The sequence below is a fragment of the Mustela nigripes genome, chromosome 13 (assembly GCF_022355385.1).
Source record: "Mustela nigripes isolate SB6536 chromosome 13, MUSNIG.SB6536, whole genome shotgun sequence".
NCBI classification, from domain to species: domain Eukaryota; kingdom Metazoa; phylum Chordata; class Mammalia; order Carnivora; family Mustelidae; genus Mustela; species Mustela nigripes.
Window position 1 is genome coordinate 131,857,803 of NC_081569.1, and position 20,443 is coordinate 131,878,245.

The window sequence follows — 20,443 nt, forward strand, 5'->3', positions numbered from 1 at the left end:
TACTTGACAGATTTTATTTATTTACTTGACAGAGAGAGATCACAAGAAAGCAGAGAGGCAGGCAGAGAGAGAGAGGAGAAAGCAGGCTCTCCACTGAGCAGAGAACCCTAAGTGGGGCTCGATCCCAGGACCCTGAGATCACGACCTGAGCTGAAGGCAGAGGCTTAACCCACTGAGCCACCCAGGCGCCCCAAAATTTAGACTTCTAAATTAAAAAAAAAAAAACACTATTTTTCAGCTCTCTAATCTCATGAAACTTCAACTCCCTTAACTGTGAATAGGATTACCCATAAGAGCTTACAAAAGGAAAACATCTTTTCTGGGCTAAGGCAGCCTATCACGCATCTGCTAAGGATAGAAGAATGAAGCCATGGGCAACATTTCACTTCTGGAAAGAGAAAAATGTTTTATCTGTGTGAACACTAACACTATATCACTGCAATAATGCTTGAAGTTATACAACAGAGTCATCTAATTAATTGAGTTAAACTGGATTGATCAGATCCAAAATGATTTCATTATGCTTCTGATAGGGTAATCAACTTGATCCTATTTCTCAGGACTGTTCCTGTTTTAACATTTTATTTATTTATTTGACAGAGAGAGAGATCACAAGTAAGCAGAGAGGCAGGCAGAGAGAGAGGGGAAAGCAGGCTCCCCGCTGAGCAGAGCGCCCGATGTGGGGCTCAACCCCAAAACCCCGGACTCGTGACCTGAGCCGAAGGCAGAGGCTTTAACTCACTGAGCCACCCAGGCGCCCAGGACTGTCCCAGTTTTAAACTGAAAGTCTTATGTTCCAGGGACCTGTCAGTCTCGGGCATACCAGGACAGTTGGCAACTCTAACTCCTGGTCACAACAAAACTCCTGAAAGAGAATCTATGTAGTAAACTATCTTAATTTTACAGATGGGAAAAATGAAGTACTGAAACTACACACAGCTGTTTCAAAGTACAAGTGGATCAAAGTTAGTTCTTTCCTGTGAGGGATCTATTTGCACATCACTCAGCCATAACCCCTAAATGCCAATTCACTGGTGTTGAACAGTTTTCAGTATCTGGTTATCCTCAGATATCTTTCCCAAACTCAAAGGACTGCCTCATAAAAGAATTCAAGACTAGGGATGCTCCTGACCTTGGAGGAAGATACTGAGTAGAGGAAAAGAAGAGTACATCCATTTCTTGACACTGATACTTGAATAAATTCTGAAGGAAAGTTACTTTCTTTTCAGTTTCAGCAATATTTTTAAGTGAATGCTCATTTCTTTTTGTAATATTTAATGTAAAATAGCCTATTTGTATACTCTAGAGGATATATTCATATAGAGATGCACCTTATTAGACCTTAATAGCACTTTAATTCAACAAAGGGGTGACTGAAGGAAAATCTGCTCGCTTATGGTGAATGTCCCCAAAATGTAAGGCCCTAGAACTAAGGTTTGTAACAGTACCTTGCAGAGAGTCCAACATACTGAAGACAATCAAGATGCTAGTTTCCTTTCCTGAGCAGTGTGGAAAGATTGCAACTTTCTCTATCTCCCAATTTCCTGGATTCCTCTTAACTAGCCACTGTGCAAATGAAGAAGAAATAAGCCTCATAAGGCTTTTTTATGCCTGCAGAGGCTTGTCTTCATGTGCTTGCATTTAACAAATCCAGGATCCAAGAGGAGAAATAAAAGAGCTGCTTTCAATTAATCCACAAAAACAGGCATCTACATTCAATTTAAATTTGGACTTGCCCCCAGTTTTTCCTAACACTGAAGCATATACACAATGGCTTCTTTATAGCCATAAAAGCTAACAATGAGATTCTTTTCCTTTTTCTTTCTTTCTTTTTTTAAGTACACTGGTACAAAATGAATATACACTTAGTGCTTTCTTTCCCCAGAATTTTTTTCATCCAGTATCTCCTTTCAGTTTTCTAACATTTTTCTGGGGTAAGAGATAGTTGGGAGAACAGAAGGAACACTGGAGGAAGTTTGACATGAGAAACTACAGTTTTATGTTCCAGGTCTGTCATTTAACTTTCTATGTGATCCTGGACAAGCATTTAAACTATCAAAGGGGAATAGGGCACCTGGCTGGCTCAGTTGGTTAAGTGCCTGACTCTCGATTTCAGCTCAGGTCATGATCTCAGGGTCCTGGGACCGAGCCCTGCCTCAGCCTCTGTGCTCAGGCTCGGCAGCTAGCCTGCTTGAGGATTCTCTCTTTCTCCGCCCTGTCCTCTGCTCTCTCTCCACCAGCCCCCTCAAGTAAACAGATCTCTCTTTCTTAGTATTTTATTTATTTATTTGAGAGAGAGAAGTGAGAGCGAGCACGAGCGTGTGAGCATGCACAAGCTGGAGAAGAGGCAGAGAGAGGGAGAGGCGGACTCTCCACTGAGCAGGGAGCTTGACGTGGGGCTCAGGGGCTCAATCCCAGGACCCTGGGGTCATGACCTGAGCCGAAGGCAGATGCTTAAGCAACTGAGCCCCCCAGGTGCTCCATAAATAAATAAATCAAAATAAAATAAAACAGGACTAATACCTATCCAACGGTAACTGGAAAGTATGAGAATGTATACAGAAGATCTTTTAAGTTGTAGAAGACTTTTTTTTTTTTTTTTTTTTTTTTTTTTTTTTAAGTTTGAGAGAGTGAGCAGAGCATTCAAGAAAGAATATGAGTTGGGGTGGGAAGGGCCAGAGGGAGAAGGAGAAGCAGACTCCTCAGTAAGCAGGAGGCCTGATACAGGGCTTGATCCCAGGACCCTGGATCACGACCCAAGTCAAAGGCAGACTCTTAACTATTGGAGCCACTCAGACGCCCCTGTAGAAGATATTTTTGAGAAAATAAATAAAAGATAAATCTATTTAATGTCACATTATCAAATGGCAGGGTTAAAATTAAATAAATCAGGCATGATATTCTGAGCAGTGGTGCCCTAAGAGATCTGGAAGGTACCACTGAGAACATTAGAACTAAGACTAACTAATATTACCTAAGTATATGTAATTATCAATAAAAATCCTGTGTCAACTGTACTTCCCCCAGAGCACCCTTTATTTTAATATGTTAGTCACTAAGGTGTTTAAAAAAAAAAAGAGCAATCCAAAAAATTACCATGAAAGCCCCACAAAACCTGAGGGTGAGGGATATAAGTAACACTGCATTAATAATGGAGAGCTCACTACATACCAAGCAGTGCTCTTGGAGCTGGGGATTCAGGTTTACACGGCAGAGGGAGGCAGGCAAACACAAGAAGGCAGTAGACAGCAAGCTAGAAATACTAGATAAGCGCTATACACAAGGAAAGCAGAGACAGGGTGTAAGGGGCGGCAGGGAAGGGCGCTGAGGAAGGCAAGGCCTCACTGATAAGGTGACTCAGGAGGTCACCTCAATAAATCAAGTAAGGGAGACATCTGAGAAGACTGGGAGAATAATCTAGGACCCAGAGACAGAACTGAGGAAGCAGTCAGGGAGAGAGAGGGTGCTGAGAGATAAGATAAGAGATAAGATAAGACATGAGAGCACAGGATGGGGAGCTTAAAATAAGACCTCAGGCACGTCTGGGTGGCTCACTGGGTTAAAGCCTCTGCCTTTGGCTTGGGTCATGATCCCAGGGTTATGATCTGCATCCCACTCTCTGCTCAGCAGGAAGCCTGCTTCCTCCTCTCTCTCTGCCTACTTATGATCTCTCTCTGTCAAATAAATAAATAAAATCCTTAAAAAAAAAATTAGATCTCAGACCAGATTTTATGCTGAGATGAGACTCCTGTGAGAGGTTTGGGACACATAAGTGACATATACCTGTTTGGGGGGGGGGGGTTGTTTTTGTTTTTTTTTTCCCCAAAATATGTTAGTTGTGGAATCTTTTGTTCAAATGGATCCACAAGATAAAAGATAAAACAGCTAAGGAAGGGGTACCCAGAGACTAAGTTGGGGCTGTCCCCACTTTCCCTCTCTCAAGTAACAGTTTAAAGATGATTACAAAGTCTGTAGTATCCAAACTACCAAAAACTTCATGATCTGGCCTCATCCTAACTTCTCAAAAAGCTATTCCTAGGAAATAGCAAAAAGGAGCAAATCCAGCAACTGTTGCAAACGTGTTGCCACAAAAACCAGTCTTTGTTAACACCCACTGTCCCCCAGGAACCAAGAAAGCAGCAGCTCCTCTGCTCTCCCTTCCCCCACACACCCCTCAGGCTACACACTACCCTTTACAGCTTGTGTTCCCTTTCAGGGCTTCCCCCAGAATCATTTTATCTTGATTTCACTTGATTAAAAATGTTTTGGCAGTACAGTGTGATCTGCCTCTGATGACATAGCTCTGGATACTGCCTCCCTGTCTATTTATATTTTAGGAAAATTCTCCCTGCACTAGTGGGATTTCTTCCACCAGTGATGACACCCCGGTTTGCTCTATTCTAATCTTACCCATCCATCAAAGTCTACTTTGTGAAGTCTCTTCCTCACATGTTGACCCTTGACTGGAATCCTAAATATGAGTCTGAAGGGAACTTCCAGGCTATCCAGTTGCTGCTCTCGCTCACTGCTCATTCCACAGACTAACCAGACTAATCCTTTGCAGATCTGGTTGGCAGTCTTCCAGCTTCTGTGACTGCTTTTAGTGACAAGATAACACTACACCACACCCTTGCAGCTGTACGGTAAATTGTGAGACAACTCTTTTTTTATTGACCCAGAACCGGTTTCCTTCCACCACTGGTTCTGCTCACTGGTTCTCATAAAGGGAAGGGTGACCCCACCCCACCCAACCTGACCCCTCGCAGCCTGCATAGTTTATAGTTGGCCTTGTTGTTTTCCCCAATTCCAGATCGACCTCTAAAAATCCTACCCATTTGCCAGCCATCTCACAGGCCATTTGTGGGGTCTAAATTCAATCTGTAAATGACTAGCTAGCTATCAGAGTTGCAGGTTGATTTGATGTCTGTGTCCCATGCCACTGCTTACACCACCCCTTTTTTTTAAGATTTATTTATTTATTTGACAGAGAGATCACAAGTAGGCAGAGAGGCAGGCAGAGAGAGAGGGGGAAGCAGACTCCTTACTGAGCAGAGAGCCCGATGCCGGGCTCGATCCCAGGCCCCTGGACTCACGACCTGAGCCAAAGGCAGAGGCTTTAACCCACTGAGTCACCCAGGCGCCCCTACACCCCTTTCTTGATTCTCTCCCTTGAACTCTCTTAGGATTTCTACACTTAGCCTTGCACTCATCACGTGCATTCCGTCAGTGAGCATTTACTGGGCATTGTGTCAGGAACCACGATAGGCACTGAAAAAGTAAGAACCATGAAAGGCACTGAAAAAATAAAAGCAAATAAAATGTCCTCAACCCATGGTAGAGTAAGAGCAATACAGGTGAAAGAATAAACAGCTGGGGAAGCTGAAGGCTTTAATGCAGGAGGCAATATCCGAGGCAGGGAGGAACTGTCTCACACAGCCTTGTGTCCCCAGCACTAAATGATGCAATACTTTACCATCACTTTAAGTTCAGCAAATAGGGAAACTCGGAAAAGGAGAGAAAGTCTGCTCAGCCCCCTCAGCCTCTCTTGGACATGTGGGAAGGTGGTCACTAAGTCCATAGTCTGGCAAGGGCAATTTCAGAGGCTGACACTGTACCTGGCTACGTACAGTATTGCTCGGGTGGTTGTCCTCGGACATCTGTGCATTCTGGAAGTAGGACAAGGGTGCAGGTAACTCTGTCATTGGAGCAACCGTATAGAAATACTTTTTCACAGAAAACAAAGCCTCTTGGGGTTCTGAAAAGGGAAAAAGAAAATAATCCTTTGTGCATTACAATTATACTTTCATTTTTAAACACTTTTGTAAATTGCATTCAACAAAAACAAACCTTTCTTTCATGTGTTCTTCTCCAGGCCAAGCTTTCTAAGGACCTCGAAGGCTGTCACTTGTGGGCTTCCGGATTACGTCTGAAATAGGATTTTACCAGGTCACCCAGAGTAAATCTATTCACACCAATCAAGTACTTAGAATATTTCTGTATCCGTAATTTGTAAGCCAGAAATGTATTCATCTGCCATCAATTTCAAGTGACAAACTTTTGTTAGCTCAAGATATCTCTTCAGTAATTAATAGATCTACTTGAGAAACCAAATACTTTTAATCAAAAAATATCTGATTTCAGATTTAGAGCAAATGGAGCTAAATGATATTAAAGAATGTTCTCATCAACATTCCTTTTTCTATGCTGACTAATTCGACCCTAAGCTTTCTATCTCCATAAAATTGTCTAGTGCTTTTACTTTGGCAAAATTTTGTCATCTCATTTTATCCTTACCAAAATGCCCAAGCCCGGGTAAACAGGTAACATACCTGTTTTATAAAAGCAGAAGAGAACCTAAGTTCACTGACTTGCTTAAAAATCACACAACTGGGCAGACCAGGACAAAAATCACAGACTCCTAACTCCGAGCCTTAGGTCTCTCTCTCCCTGGCATCTTGGCACAGCCTTCTTTCCACACATCATTTGGTCTCCCAGAGTTCGCTCTCCTGGTGGGTGGGAGATGGGGGCGGGGGGGAACGACACACATTCCCATTTGCTGTCTGTCTGCCTTAATTTCCATCAGCCAATTCTTTATGATTTCAACTTTGCTTTTCTTATTTTTAAATTCGTTTTAGAGGTAGAAGGTAGTGATTCATCAGTTGCATACAACACCTAGTGCTCATTACATCACGTGTCCTCCTTAATGTCCATCACCCAGTTACCCCTTCCGTCCAACCCCCACCTCTCTTCCAATGATCGTGTTTGTTTCCCAGAGTTCAGAGACTTTTATGGTTTGCCTCTCCCTCAATTTTCATCTTATTTTATCTTTCCTTCCCTTCCCCTATGTTCATCTGTTTTGTTTCTTAAATTCTACACATTAGTGAAATCATATGGTATTTGTCTTTCTGTGACTGACTTACGTCACTTAGCATAATACCCTCTAGTTCCATTCAATTTTCCTTTCCACAGAAAGTTTTCAGAAATACAGAAAGAAATCTGTTCGTGTATCTAAGCAGTATTCTCATTCATAGTGACTAAAACATCACCATGTACACACGTGAAAATATCTTGTCAAACTCCTATTTCATTTTCATTCTCAACTTCAGGATCCTTGATCCTCTAAATACTGTTTTTATATTCTAGTGATTTTTTTCATCAAAAACACAGAAAGCAGGTTAAAAAACAAACAAAGAAAGTAACTTTTTCTCTAGTACTGAGTTCAAATTAACTCTTAATTACACATGTATCTAGATCACTTAAACCATGACAAATTTTTAATCAAGGTATGCTTCCCTTCTACCCCACATAGTTTTATATACCATGCCAACCTTTCTCTTCCCTTCCAGCTTCAGCCCACGATTAACTGACATGGATCAAGGGATTGCAAATTAATACTAACTAAGACACAATTAATGTAAGTTTGTTTTAAAATAAAGTGAATTAAAAATACAAATAGAGAACACTTACTTTTATGGTGGTTGTTTGCTCAAAGGGGGATGTGGGAAGCTTTGTGGGGGGGTACTGGTAATGTTTTGTTTCTCAATCTGAGTGCTAGCTACACAGGAATTTCAGTCTGTGAAGATGCACTGAGCTGTACCCCCACGATGCGTACCTTGCTATATACTTCAATTTTATACTCAGAGATTTCTGTAGACATAAACCTCTATTTAAAGTTATTCATACCATTGGTCCTAACTTTTTTTTCTCTTAAGATTTTATTTCTTTATATGTCAGAGCAAGAGAGAGAGAGAGACTGAGCACAAGCAGGGGGAGCGGCACGCGGAGAGAGAAGCAGTCTTCCAACTGACCAAGAAGCTGGACACAGGACTCGATCCCAGTACCCTGGGATCATGACCTGAACTGAAGGCGACACGTAACCAACTGAACCACGCAGGTTTCCCTAGTCCTAACTTTTAAAATGAATAATATTGAGTCTTGGCAGCATGTATATTACCTTACCCAAAAGACAGGTGGAATGCCAATAGAACCAATATATTTTCTAAGTACAATAGTACTGAGTGAGAGTAAATGTTCTGACTTATGCTTCTAATTTTTTTTTTAAAGATTTCTTTATTTGACAGAGAGAGACACAGCAAGTGAGGGAACACAAGCAGGCGGAGTGGGAGGGAGAAGCGGGCTTCCTGTAGAGCAGGGAGCCTGATGCAGGGCTCCCTGAGCTGGAAGGCAGATGCTTAACAACTGAGCCACCGAGGTGCCCTCCCCGCCCCCGCTTTTAAAAACATTTTATTTATGCTTCTAAGATTTTTAATTTAATTTTTTAAGATTTTATTTATTTACTTGACAGACAGAGATCACAAGCAGGCAGAGAGGCAGGCAGAGAGACAAGAGGAAGCAGGCTCCCCACTGAGCAGAGAGCTCGATGTAGGGCTCCATCCCAGGACCCAGGGACCATGACCTGAGCCAAAAGCAGAGGCTTCAACCCACCGAGCCACCCAGGCGCCCTTATGCTTCTAAGACTTATAAAAGTTGATGATCTAATTGAAGTTTTGATATTGATGTAGCATTAATGGATAGCAAACAGAACACATATTATTCCTTCTTTACCATAAAAATATTTAGTACAGTACCTACTACTGCAGCTAACCCAGAAATGCCATAGGATGGCAAACAGAAAAAGCTGCACTTGGTTCCTCCTACTGGCTGCCCTGAAGACTATACCGTATCATTTGAACTACACCTCTATTACAGAAAAACCCTTAGAAATCTGTCATTAATATTCGCATTTGATCCCTTAGAAACAAAATAACAAATAAGATAGTGTTAGCCAACTGAAACAAGCAAAGGAAGCAAGAAAGGGCCATGCAAGTAAAAATAAAAAGTAAATAAAGAAAAAAAAAGTAAATACAGTATATTACATTTACAGATAAAATAGAAGAAAAGTGACTGTCCATTGACTAAGGAGGAGTTTACTGGATGTCTATTTATATCAAAACGCAGAGACAGACACTGAGAGGATTTACCTAATTATATTCTATATAACTAATTATATTCACTTCACCCACTTTACATATGAAAACAATGTGGCCCATAGAAGCTACTCGCTTGCCCAAGGTCACATCCAGTGAGCAAAGGAGCGAAGAGTAAAGCCTCACATAATATGCTATGTTGCCTCTGTGTAAAACCATCCCTGCTCTTAGTTTACAGTGAGCATTAAGTTAAATTGAGCTGGGAAGGGAAAAAAAAGTACTTACAGACAGAGAGCAAGAAGATTTTTACTACTACTAAAATTGCTGCTTAGAAGTAAACATCTTTGAAAAAGTAGTAAATGAGATCTTAAACTTCAATGACTGGTCTAACTATAAATTAAAAACTGAAGTGTCAAAAGCATTCCCAATATATAGTCCTAGTATTTATTTATTTATAGGATTTTATTTATCTGTTTGATGGAGAGAGAGAGAACAAGTAGGGGGAGCAGCAGGCAGGGGCAGAGGGAAAAGCAGGCTCCCTGCTGAACAGGGCTCGATCCCAGGACCCTGGAATCCTGACCTGAGTTGAGGGCAGATGCTTAACCGACTGAGCCACCCAGGCTCCCCAACTAGTATTTATTTAAAAAAATAAGTTGTAATGAGAATCTGGTCATTTTAATTTGGTTTCCATTATTAGGCCTTATGTTTACAGGATCTGTTCAGCTATTACAAGAAACCACACAAACTGGTTATCAAACTGAAGTTTTCTCAAATTTTGGAAGAAATCAATAATACCGTGGTCACTTTAGCATATCCTGATAGCATTTTCAAAGGCACATCTCTATTTACACGTGAAAACTGCGGGTCAGGAAAGGTGACCGAATCTGGCAGTGCTTGACTATGAGGCAAATGACATCTGTTCCAGAACCCAGGTGTTCTGATGCCCAGCCCACGTCTTTTCCAGTTCAATTAGAGAAAGCTCGTGCTTTCCACTAACCCTTTGAAGATCATAACACTACAGGGTGATCCTTTCCTTCCCCTCCAGGGAGGGAAGAGCTGCTCTTTACATGGAGCTTCGTAGGAAGCAGAGGCAAGTAACAGGGGCTAGGTCTTCAGTCAGGCCTGGAACAAACAAACACTGTCGGTACAAAGAAAGGCACAGGCCAAGCCCGATTTGATTCTGGTCCAGTAACAGCTGAAAACAATTGATGACTGCATGAAGGAGGCCAGAAGGCTGTGTGTCCAGGCAGCACGGCAAGGCAAGACACTCGTTGATTTTATAACATTCTTAGCATTCTTGCCCTGAAAACAAAAAAAAGATAGCTGCTGGGAAGTGAGGATCTTGTGACCTGGCCTGCAAAGGGGGGAGGGAAAGAACCAGAGTTGGCTGTTTTCTCTCTCTGGCCACCTGCTAAAGATTTTCTGAGACTGACAGAGCATAACCCTTGAATTCACTGCCATCTATTTCCTTTTTGTCAAGACACTTGCTAAATCTTTATAAAAGATAAAAGATCTTTATAAAATCTTTATAAAAGATAAAAGGAAAAAGAAATCTTTCTCTGATGGGCAACTACAATTTCTATTATACACAAAGAAACTAAAAACAAACAAACAAAAAACCCAGGAGAATATGAATAATCTCAAGGCTTCGATGTGCTGAATTTGCAAAACCTATCCATCAGCACTTCAAAAAGTATCAAAGGAGCAAAGCTCTCCCTCTGCCTACCACTCCCCCCCCCACCTTGTGCTCAAGCATGCCTACTCTCTCTCTGACACATAGATAAAAATTAAAAAGAAAACCATGAAAAGTATGTTTAAGTATCTTTGTATTGTGATGCTAAGAGTTTCTTAGGTTTCAAATGAACTTGTGATTTATTCTTTTTCCATGAAAGTTGATTTAATCAGCCTTAGTGTTACCTTGACAGCTTCTTCCTGCACAGACAGCCAAGTTCTGACTGCACGAATGGGCTGGGAGAGCCTCTATTTGAGTTTTCAAAAGCTCACATCCAATAATAAATGTAACCAATCCCCAAACTGCATTCATAGTTAGTTAAATAAAAATAATTTGAAATTAACTTACAACTTCCAGAATATATGCTGGAAAGACTCTGAATTTCAAGAGACTGGGGAGCAAGTAAGTTCCCCAGTCCTACAAGAGGCTCTGTGAAGGTGGCAGACTCTAAAAAGAGCAAGGGTAGTGATCCATCTATTTGGCGATTTTTTTCTTTCTTCCATCCCACTCTACTTCTGTGAGCCATCTGTGGGAGATTAGACTATTATTCAGCAAATATTCACTCCCTCCCCAGGCATCCCTGATGGAGAAATATATTTCTCCACTCCAGTGATGTTGGGCTTGGCTCTGAGACTTGCTTTGGCTTCAAGGTGGGTGCAGTCTACTAGCCACCCATGCCTTTCGGCACAATCATCTGACTTGCTTTGGTCCAAGGGATCTTGGATGTAGCACACCCAGACACCTGAACTGTGCTTCTTAACACTTTTTTTTTTTTTTTGAAGATTTTAATTATTTATTTGACAGACAGAGATCACAAGTAGGTAGAGAGGCAGGCAGAGAGAGAGAGAGGAAGAGAAGCAGGCTTCCCGCAGAGTAGAGAGCCTGATTCGGGGCTCAATCACAAGACCCTGGGATCACGACCTGAGCTGAAGACAGAGGCCTCAACCCACTGAGCCACCCAGGTGCCCCCTGAACTGTGCTTTTACAGTTGGACTTAACTTCTTTTAGTTCAGCTGTCGCCTTGAGAAGAGCTTACCATGGGTAGTCACTGCCCCTTCAACCTGGGCCCCAGAATAAAAGATGCAAAACAGAACTGTCCTAGCTGATCCATAGTCCTATACCTTGAAGCAAAGCCCCGAGTCAAAACAAACACTCTTTAAGGCACTGGGTTTGGGGGAGGTCGGCTACCTGGAATTACTGTAACTGTTTTAAAATAATAATGGTTACATGAGCTCAGAGGATGCAATGAAAATGAAGAAAGACATACAAATCCAAAATTCTTTATCTGAAATCTTCAGGACTGTTTTTAGAATTCCTATTTTTCTCAGATTTTATAAAGGTATAAATACTATGTTTTAAAATGCCCTCTCAAGGTCATAGATAGAACTACAAAATCAAACACCTTAATAAGTATACAGTGAAACATATAAATAATCTTAAATTGCAATAATAGGTTCAGGTTAGAGTTTTCTGTCAAATGAATTACAAAAAGCCTTTCAGTTTTTTCAGCTGCTTTTGGACTTCATGATTATAAATATGAGACTATGGTCTTGTCCTATCAATATTTATAGTAATTATAAAGAATCTTTCCCCAAGATACCTTTACTTTTTTTGTTTTTTAGGATTTTACTTATTTATTTGACAGACAGAGATCGCAAGTAGGCAGAGAGGCAGGCAGAGAGAGAGGAGGAAGCAGGCTCCCCGCCGAGCAGAGAGCCTGATGTGGGACTCCATCCCAGGACCCTGGGATCATGACCTGAGCCGAAGGCAGAGGCTTTAACGCACTGAGCCACCCAAGCACCCCAAGAAACCTTTACTTTCAATAAGCCTACATGAAAAGTATGATCACTCCCAGTTTGTCTCAAATTTGCTGTGGAAATGGATCGAATACAACTAATCTTTAAAGAAAACATGACTACTCACACCTAATTAATTTATAAATCATTGGTTATACTCAGCAATGCTTGCATTTGTGTGCTTTAGATCAGTTTAAGGAACTGTACAAGGCACTATAAAAAACAAATATTAACACACTTTAAAAAACCAACACTTACTGGGTTTTTTCTACAAAACCAGACATTGTGATAGGTGCTGGGGATGCTAATAGCAGGTAATACTTTTGTTTACTTAAGAAGCTTACTATCTAGAGGAGGAGTCAGACAAGTATATATTTATATTAATTACATGTTGAAATGAAAATATTTTAGATGGGAGTGCCTGGGTGTTAAGTACCTAGCTTTGGCTCAGGTCATGATCCCAGGGTCCTGGGATGGAGTCCCACATTGGGCTTCCTGCTCAGCGAAAAGTCTGCTTCTCTATCTCACTCTCTCTCTCTGTGCTCTTTCTCTCTCAAATAAATAAAATCTTTAAAAAAAAAAAAAAAGTAAAAGAAATATTTTAGATGTAGGGTGCCTGGGTGGCTCGGTCAATCGAGCTCTGAACTCCTGATTTCAGCTGTCATGATCTCAGGATTGTGAGATCGTGCCCCACAGCTGGGCTCCCCACTTAGCGAGGAGTCTGCACATCCTTCTTCCTCTGCTCCTCCCCTTGCCCGTGCGCTTTCACTCTTGCTCTCTCAAAAATCAATCAATTAATTAATTAATTTTAAAATATTTTATACGTACTGGGCTACATAAATTATATTATTCAAATTAATTTTATCTATTTCCTACCTTCATAAAACTTTTTTATGAAAAAGTTTTAAATTAACATTTGTAGCTCACACAGTTTTATTTATTTATTTTTTTAAGACTTTATTTATTTTTGAGAGAGAGAAAGCAAGCATGAACCGAGGGAGGGGGGAATAGATGGAGAAGCAGACTCCTCGTTGAGCAGGGGGAGCCTAATGCAGAGCTTGATCCCAGGACCCTGAGATCATGACCTGGGCCCAACGCAGATGCTTAACCAACTGAGCTATCCAGGTGGCCCACTGACACAGTTTCTACCAGACAGTGCTGCTCTAAATCGTCAACTCTTTCAGCTATACCCACCCAGATACTAAAACTCCCTGACAGTCTTTTCCCAAAGCTTCCCTTCCTTCCTGAGCCTCTGACACTGCACTATGGAGGTTTTCTTCCCATCACTAATTCTCCTTAGCCAGTCCCTCTCACCCTTCTCCCACTCCGTCTCTGTACGTGGTCTGCCTGGGCCTCTTTATTTCCTTCCTTTCAGTAGGCATCTCCTCCACTGCTCCAACATCAACTAGTAAGTCTATTTAAATTACTTATTTACAGTTCCAGGCCTGTCCATAAGACAGCTTCACATGCTGGCAATTCAAAAGTGATACTTCCAAACCACTTCATCATCTTCCTTTCTAGACTTAGTTCTTTGCTTCTAACTTCCTTATTTCTACAATCATCTCTACCATTCCTCAAACTTAAAGCCTTCTAGCCAGCTCTACAGTTTAGCCCTTGCTTTTCAATTAGCTGCCATGTCCTGTTCCTGGTTTTCCTGTTTTTATTAAGATTTTATTTATTTATTTATTTATTTATGGGGGGAAGGGGAGAGAGAGAGAGAGAGCATGAGCAGGGGTGGGGGAGCTTGGAAGAGGAAAAAGCAGACTCCCCATTAAGTAGGGAGCCTGGCTATAGGGCTCAATCCCAGGACCCGGGATCATGACCTGAACGGAAGGCAGACACTTAACCAACTGAGCCACCCAGGTACCTCGTTTTTTTCTCCTAAGCCTCTGTCATCACCAAAGAACAAACTCTCATCTTATTTCACCTGCATTATGTAAAAGTCACCTCAATTCTCTCATCCATTCTAGCCCCCACTATCAGATTAATGTGCCTAAAGTTCTGAGCACAACAGCCCCACTCTTAACACACCTTCCGTATCTGCCTAACATCTATCACATGAAGGAGAAGTAAGATTAGAGGGTTTTTTTTTTTAAAGGATTTTATTTATTTGACAGAGAGAGATCACTAGTAGGCAGAGAGGCAGGCAGAGAGAGACGAAGGGAAGCAGGCTCCCTGCTGAGCAGAGAGCCCCGATGTGGGACTCGATCCCATGACCCTGAGATCATGACCTGAGCCGAAGGCAGCGGCTTAACCCACTGAGCCACCCAGGCGCCCTGGATTAGAGTTTTTTTAAAGATTTTTCAGAATATGTTGTAAAAAGGCTCCCCTATGATATGCAGTATTTGTGGGAAAGCAGGAGCAGAGAGAGCCTGCATCTGAGAGAAGAGGACCACATATGCTATGGCAACAGAAAAATGCTATATTTTCCTGCTAGGGTGGTTTTCAGAGATCAACTTCACTCCTCCGGTTCCCCCGACATGGGAACTCATGCAGCAGTCTACAACTAGTTGCAGCCATTTACTTAAAATTCGGCAATAAATCACATCCATTCAGTACAAAGTATACCCAGAATTGTGGGAACTGTCTACCTAAGGACCAGGAACAGAATGGAAAACCAGAGGACAGAAGCCACTTCTGTTACCTACTGGGAGGAGGGGAGATGGGGCGGGAAGGAATCCATACACTCAGTAAGTAGGATCCTTTTCTTGTAGTTGAGCATTTATTAGATGGCGCAGGGAGGAACCTTAAGTTGGCTGAACTCTGCAAATGAATTAAGAAGTAAAATAGGCTTTTGCAGGTGACTGAAATTAGTCAAATGCAACTAGCTCCAATCTACTACTGGACGCTTGTGATTCAGAGGGTCCCTGTTTGTAATACATCCTCTGATTATGATGCCCTATCCACTTCCACGCCAGGGGTGAAAACCTTTCCACTGTAAAAGATAATTCCAATAAGATTCCCTGACCAGGTGTGATCTCTACCTGCCTTAAACGTCAAAAAATGTTGCGAGCTTTACAGTCTGCTCTGTCATATTGTCATTATACATACATAGTTTTTTGCACCCTATTCTTATCTCCCAGAGTAAACCCCGAATACTATATCCAGCTTGTCCAAAGCAGGCAGCAAATGCTTTTAAATTTATTAAATTAGTCTCCTACAATAGAAGATTATTTATTTGAAAAGAACCTGAGCGGGAAGAAAACGCAAATATCTAAGACACATGCAAAGCACTGAACATCATGCCTCGCGACAGTCCCAACCAAGGCAAAAGCATCAGACCCTGTTCTCCGCCGCGAACATAAGCCATAAGGGACTTAGCCCTGAGCGCCACTCACTTCCTCGGACAAGGACACACTCAGGGCAAGAGGCGCGGAGTTTCACCAGTTGCTCAACCAGACCCAGGGCAAGGCGCTTCCTCTTTCTCCGGCTCCGCTCCAGTCAAGACAGTCAGTCCCGGCCCCCGGCACCTGCGTCCTGAAACGTCTTCGGGAAACCAGCACTTCCGGACGCAGCCTCCGGAGAGGAATCGCTCTCTAACCTGATCGCGCGCGGCGCCCGGAGCCGGAGAAACGGGCCGCCCCTGCTCGTTCCCCACACGGGGTTCCTCCGTGTCCGCCCGGCCGCGCCCCGCTCCTCATCCTCGAGGACACCAGCTGCGCGGCCCGGGCGGCGACAAAGGGCCGGGCCCTACCCGCGACCGCGCGTGTACACACCGAGTGAGGGACGCCTTCCCCTCTCCCCCAACTCCCCATTACGCACCTACTCCTCCCTTGCCGCCGCCACCCGCCGCTCGCAGAGAAACCTCCTTCCCGAGCAGCCGCTGTTTTGTTTCCGATGTGAAATCGCGGCCTCTAAAGCTGCCCGGCCCAGGCCCCGCCCAAAAAGCTTCGCTGATGTCGTCATTTCCGGCTCTGGCGTCGTTGGCGGTCGGCCGGGGGAGGGGCGGGACACACTGGCGTAGGGGGCTGGACCTCGGTAAAGAGGGTGGAGCTTCCGGTGGCGCGCGCAGATTGAGGAGCAAACGCTGTCGAGCGGCCCCGGGACCTAGACGAACTTGCCCAGAGTGCTAGTGTGAGTTTGAAATCGCCTGGGATTCGAGACTGCTCTCGAGCTGAGGACCAAAGTTTCTACGTCACCTAGGCCCTGCGTTGCTTCTTGCGGCCTACAAGTGATGACATCTCAAATCTAACATTTATCTATTACTACCTATTTGTAATGTTTATCACTGCAAATCAGCTGCACGACAGTCATGAGGACTGATTTAAAATTACCAATACCTGTGCTCTTCACATCCTACCCAATGAATCAAAACTTATGGCGGGGGGGCAGGAACCTGAGAAACTGCATTTGAAACAAGCATAGCCCAGGATTCTTAGGCTCCAGGTTTAAGATCTTAGATGATACGCTTCCAGAGAGCATATGTGTCTTATTTTTGAAATCCCCAAACCAGAGTAACTGGTACACAGTGAATTACACTCAACGATCACTTAATTTCCGCACCTGCCAGCTTTCCGTCCAAATTGCGGTAAAGACAGTACCAGTAACTAACTTAAGATAGCACACTCATCAGAAAGCTAAAAGTAAACAATTAATACAATCATGTAAAACCAAAGCTGAAGAATGGAGAAATGTTCAAATTCACAGGTAACAGAAAACTGACAATGAAATCAATGATGGATGGCATCTGGCCAAATGATCTTTTTCTTTTAAATCCCTCCGCCAAGATAGCCAGCCTCTCATATTCCTGCAGCACCAGTCCCCAGTCCTTCCCTCCTCTCCTAACCCAGTACATGAACAGATTTAAACAGGTTTTACATGCTTCATATTTAAGAACATCAGTAGTTTTTTCCATTAACAGGGAAAAGATAAGTTGGGGGAATAGAAATGTTGACAGCCCACTGTGAAGATATTTTTTTAAAGTGCTCATTTCCCCTTCCCTCCTTAAATTTCACAGGGGTAAGATTTTATTTTCCCTATTTGTTCACTTCTATATTACAAGTGCTGCGAAGTGTCTAGCACATGAAACAGTTAAATACATTCGTCAAACATGCATAGCTAAATCCCATCTATTTGTGAACTGACTCAATCTCTTTGAATACAACCCGGTAACGGCAGCAGAGTCTTAAAAATTCTGGTGAACTATTTCTAGATACAATCTCAATACAAAATATTTGTGCAAAGATATTCATAAAGTATTTATAACAAAAATTGGAAAGCTAAACATCCTACAATAAATTATTCATCCACTTCACAGAATGTTATTAAAATTATGAAGGTTGTAACATTCTTATTCTGTTAGGTTAAAAAGACACAAGATGTATGTATATGTATAAATACAACTATGTCAGAACACATTCCTGCAAAAAGTAAACAAAGGTGATTAAAAAAAGCAACCAGTGACTTTAAGTCACTGCACTACAGATAACTTTTCCACCAGTTTTTGCTTTGTCTTCTCTTCTTAGAAATTCAAACACCTTTGGGGCATCTGTGGAGCAGGTGACTCTCTTGATCTCCAGGTCATGGGTTTGAGCCCCATGTTGGGTGTAGAGATTACTTGAATAGATTTTTTTTTTTGAAGGGCGCCTGGGTGGCTCAGTGGGTTAAGCCACTGCCTTCGGCTCAGGTCATGATCTCAGGGTCCTGGGATCGAGTCCCGCATCGGGCTCTCTGCTCGGCGGGGAGCCTGTTTCCTCCTCCTCTCTCTCTCTCTGACTGCCTCTCTACCTACTTGTGATCTCCCTCTGTCAAATAAATAAATAAAATCTTTAAAAAAAAAAAAAGATTTTTTTTTTGAAGATTTTATTTATTTATTTGAGAAAGGGTGGGGAGGAGCAGAGGGAGTCTCAAAGCAAAATCTCAAGCAGAAATTGGAATCTGGACTCTAGAGCAGGATTGATCTCAGGACCCTGAGATCATGACCTGAGCCAAAATCATTAGTCAGTTACATAACCAACTGAGCCACCTAGGTACCCAGGCATAAATAAATCTTAAAAGAAAAAAATTAAAAATTTTCTAATTAAAATAAATGCAAATACTCAGGATTTGCTGAGGAAGAGCCAGCAAAGACACTGGGAGAGACACAGATTTAAGACCAGGACAAAAGTAATATCCTAGACACCAAACAGCAAATGTCCATGGTGGACCCTTAAGCTAGGGTTGAACCTCTCACAAGGTCACAGCATCTACTTTAGGCCCTCACCAGTCATCAGTGGAATGGTCATACAAACATTTGAGACTAGAGGCATTTGGAAGGCACATGTAACTATAAGCTACTCGTTGTGGAATCTCAATAAAGTAGTGGAAAGCAGATAGGATCCAAGGCTGTTTTTGTGTTCTTTAGTCCCGACTGAAGAATGAAGATAAGAGGGGCGCCTGGGTGGCTCAGTGGGTTAAGCCGCTGCCTTCGGCTCAGGTCATGATCTCAGGGTCCTGGGATCGAGGCCCGCATCGGGCTCTCTGCTCAGCAGGGGGCCTGCTTCCTCCTCTCTCTCTCTGCCTGCCTCTCTGCCTACTTGTGATCTCTGTCAAATAAATAAATAAAATCTTAAAAAAAAAAAAAAGAATGAAGATAAGAAAATACTTGAGCAAGGATCAAGAAACTGAAAGTTAGAAACCAGAGCCAGTGGAATGGGGAGGTCTTCTGGATAGGATGGATGGAGTTAGCTATCATTAACTATAGAAAGCAAAGTTTTAAGAGGCATGTCACCATAAAGTGGAAAGCTAGGACTGGAGAGTATGCCTAATGACATTATTTTTTTTTTTTTTTAAAGAATTTATCCATTTGTCAGAAAGAAAGCATGAATAGGCGGAGGAGCAGAGGGAAAAAGCAGGCCCCCCAAGCAAGGAGCCTGATGTGGGACCCGATTCCAGGACCCAAGTGGAAGGCAGACACCCAACCTACTGAGCCACCCAGGCATTTCACCTAATGACATTTTTAAAGTAAGGTTGTTAAACTTGAGACTTACTTGCTGGGGGTAGGGAGAATCAAAGGACTTTTACTCATTCAGTGAATATTTTTTCTACAACCACTATATAGCTCTGGAGGTTCAAAGATAAAAGCTAGAATGTGTGGAAAGGAGCTGGGGTTCAGTAAAAGAATGCAAAGTACACCACTCAAGAACAGCACTCAAGGTCCAAAATACGTGTAGTGGTGCATTTTTATCTTCCCAAAAGTGTTTGTGACTTGGGAGCAGGAATGGAGAAACAAAACAAAATAAATGGTGGCAGAAGCCAATACTAAGTGGTGATAGATGAAGCAGATGGGAAATCCAGAGTGCCAGACCTGTTAGAACCACTTGGTGGGGGGAGAGAGGCTGTCAGAGACTAAGGCTAACTCAGTCACTAGTCACTAGTATGTGAAGTTGAGACCTGGTCAATCAGAGAACCAAGGCCAGTTATTTACACTTGATTCCAAATCAGTGCAACTCAACACTTCCCACGTAAAAGCAGTCTACCTTCTTTTAAACTCTGCTACCTTCGGGCTTGAACTCACGACCCTGAGACCAAGAGTCACAAGCTCTACCAACCGATACCCCTGCCCTTATTTATACATGATGTCACTGCCCTGTTTCTTACAGGAATAAAGAATTGAACGAAGACAATAAATACTGTCATCAGAGTTTGGTGCTTGGCCACTATCTTATCATTTTTCACTTCGTTCTTATTCTTTGCAAGGATTCTCTTAGACTTGGACTTAAGGGTTAGCTATCTTATATTTTTAGCTTTCAGTTCTGCTTGTCAGTGTTTTATTAAATTCTAATTTCCTCCTTAACCAAGAACTTGTGCCCTCCTTTCTAAAAAAAAGTGCCTCAATAAAATACTTGAAAATGAAACTTTTATAGCTTTCTATAGTAACAATTAGTAACAATGCGATCTCTACAGTAACAATCCAATCTATTTGGTACAGTGTACTTCCTAGTATGACAGTAAAGAAATGAACCTTCGGTTTTTGGATTCTACAATGTAAAGTGTTCACTGGTTTTTCT

The 20,443-nt window shown here is 42.3% G+C and overlaps 1 protein-coding gene across 3 annotated transcripts in view; it reads right to left on the reverse strand.

The window, feature by feature from the left end:
• Positions 1-16,355, reverse strand: part of PSEN1 (presenilin 1) — a 76,440-nt gene extending 60,085 nt beyond the window's left edge. Inside the window, exons 1-3 of one of the 3 annotated variants that reach the window (XM_059373811.1) lie at positions 16,218-16,354; positions 5,848-5,926; positions 5,628-5,755 (exon numbers count right to left, since the gene is read on the reverse strand). In XM_059373811.1, coding sequence (XP_059229794.1) covers positions 5,628-5,702 — 75 coding nt within the window. In that variant the 5' untranslated portion in view covers positions 5,703-5,755; positions 5,848-5,926; positions 16,218-16,354. Of the gene's footprint in view, positions 1-5,615; positions 5,756-5,847; positions 5,927-16,217 lie in introns of all 3 variants that reach the window. The other 2 variants (XM_059373809.1, XM_059373810.1) reach the window with 2 other exon arrangements.
• Between the last annotated feature and the right edge of the window lie 4,088 nt (positions 16,356-20,443).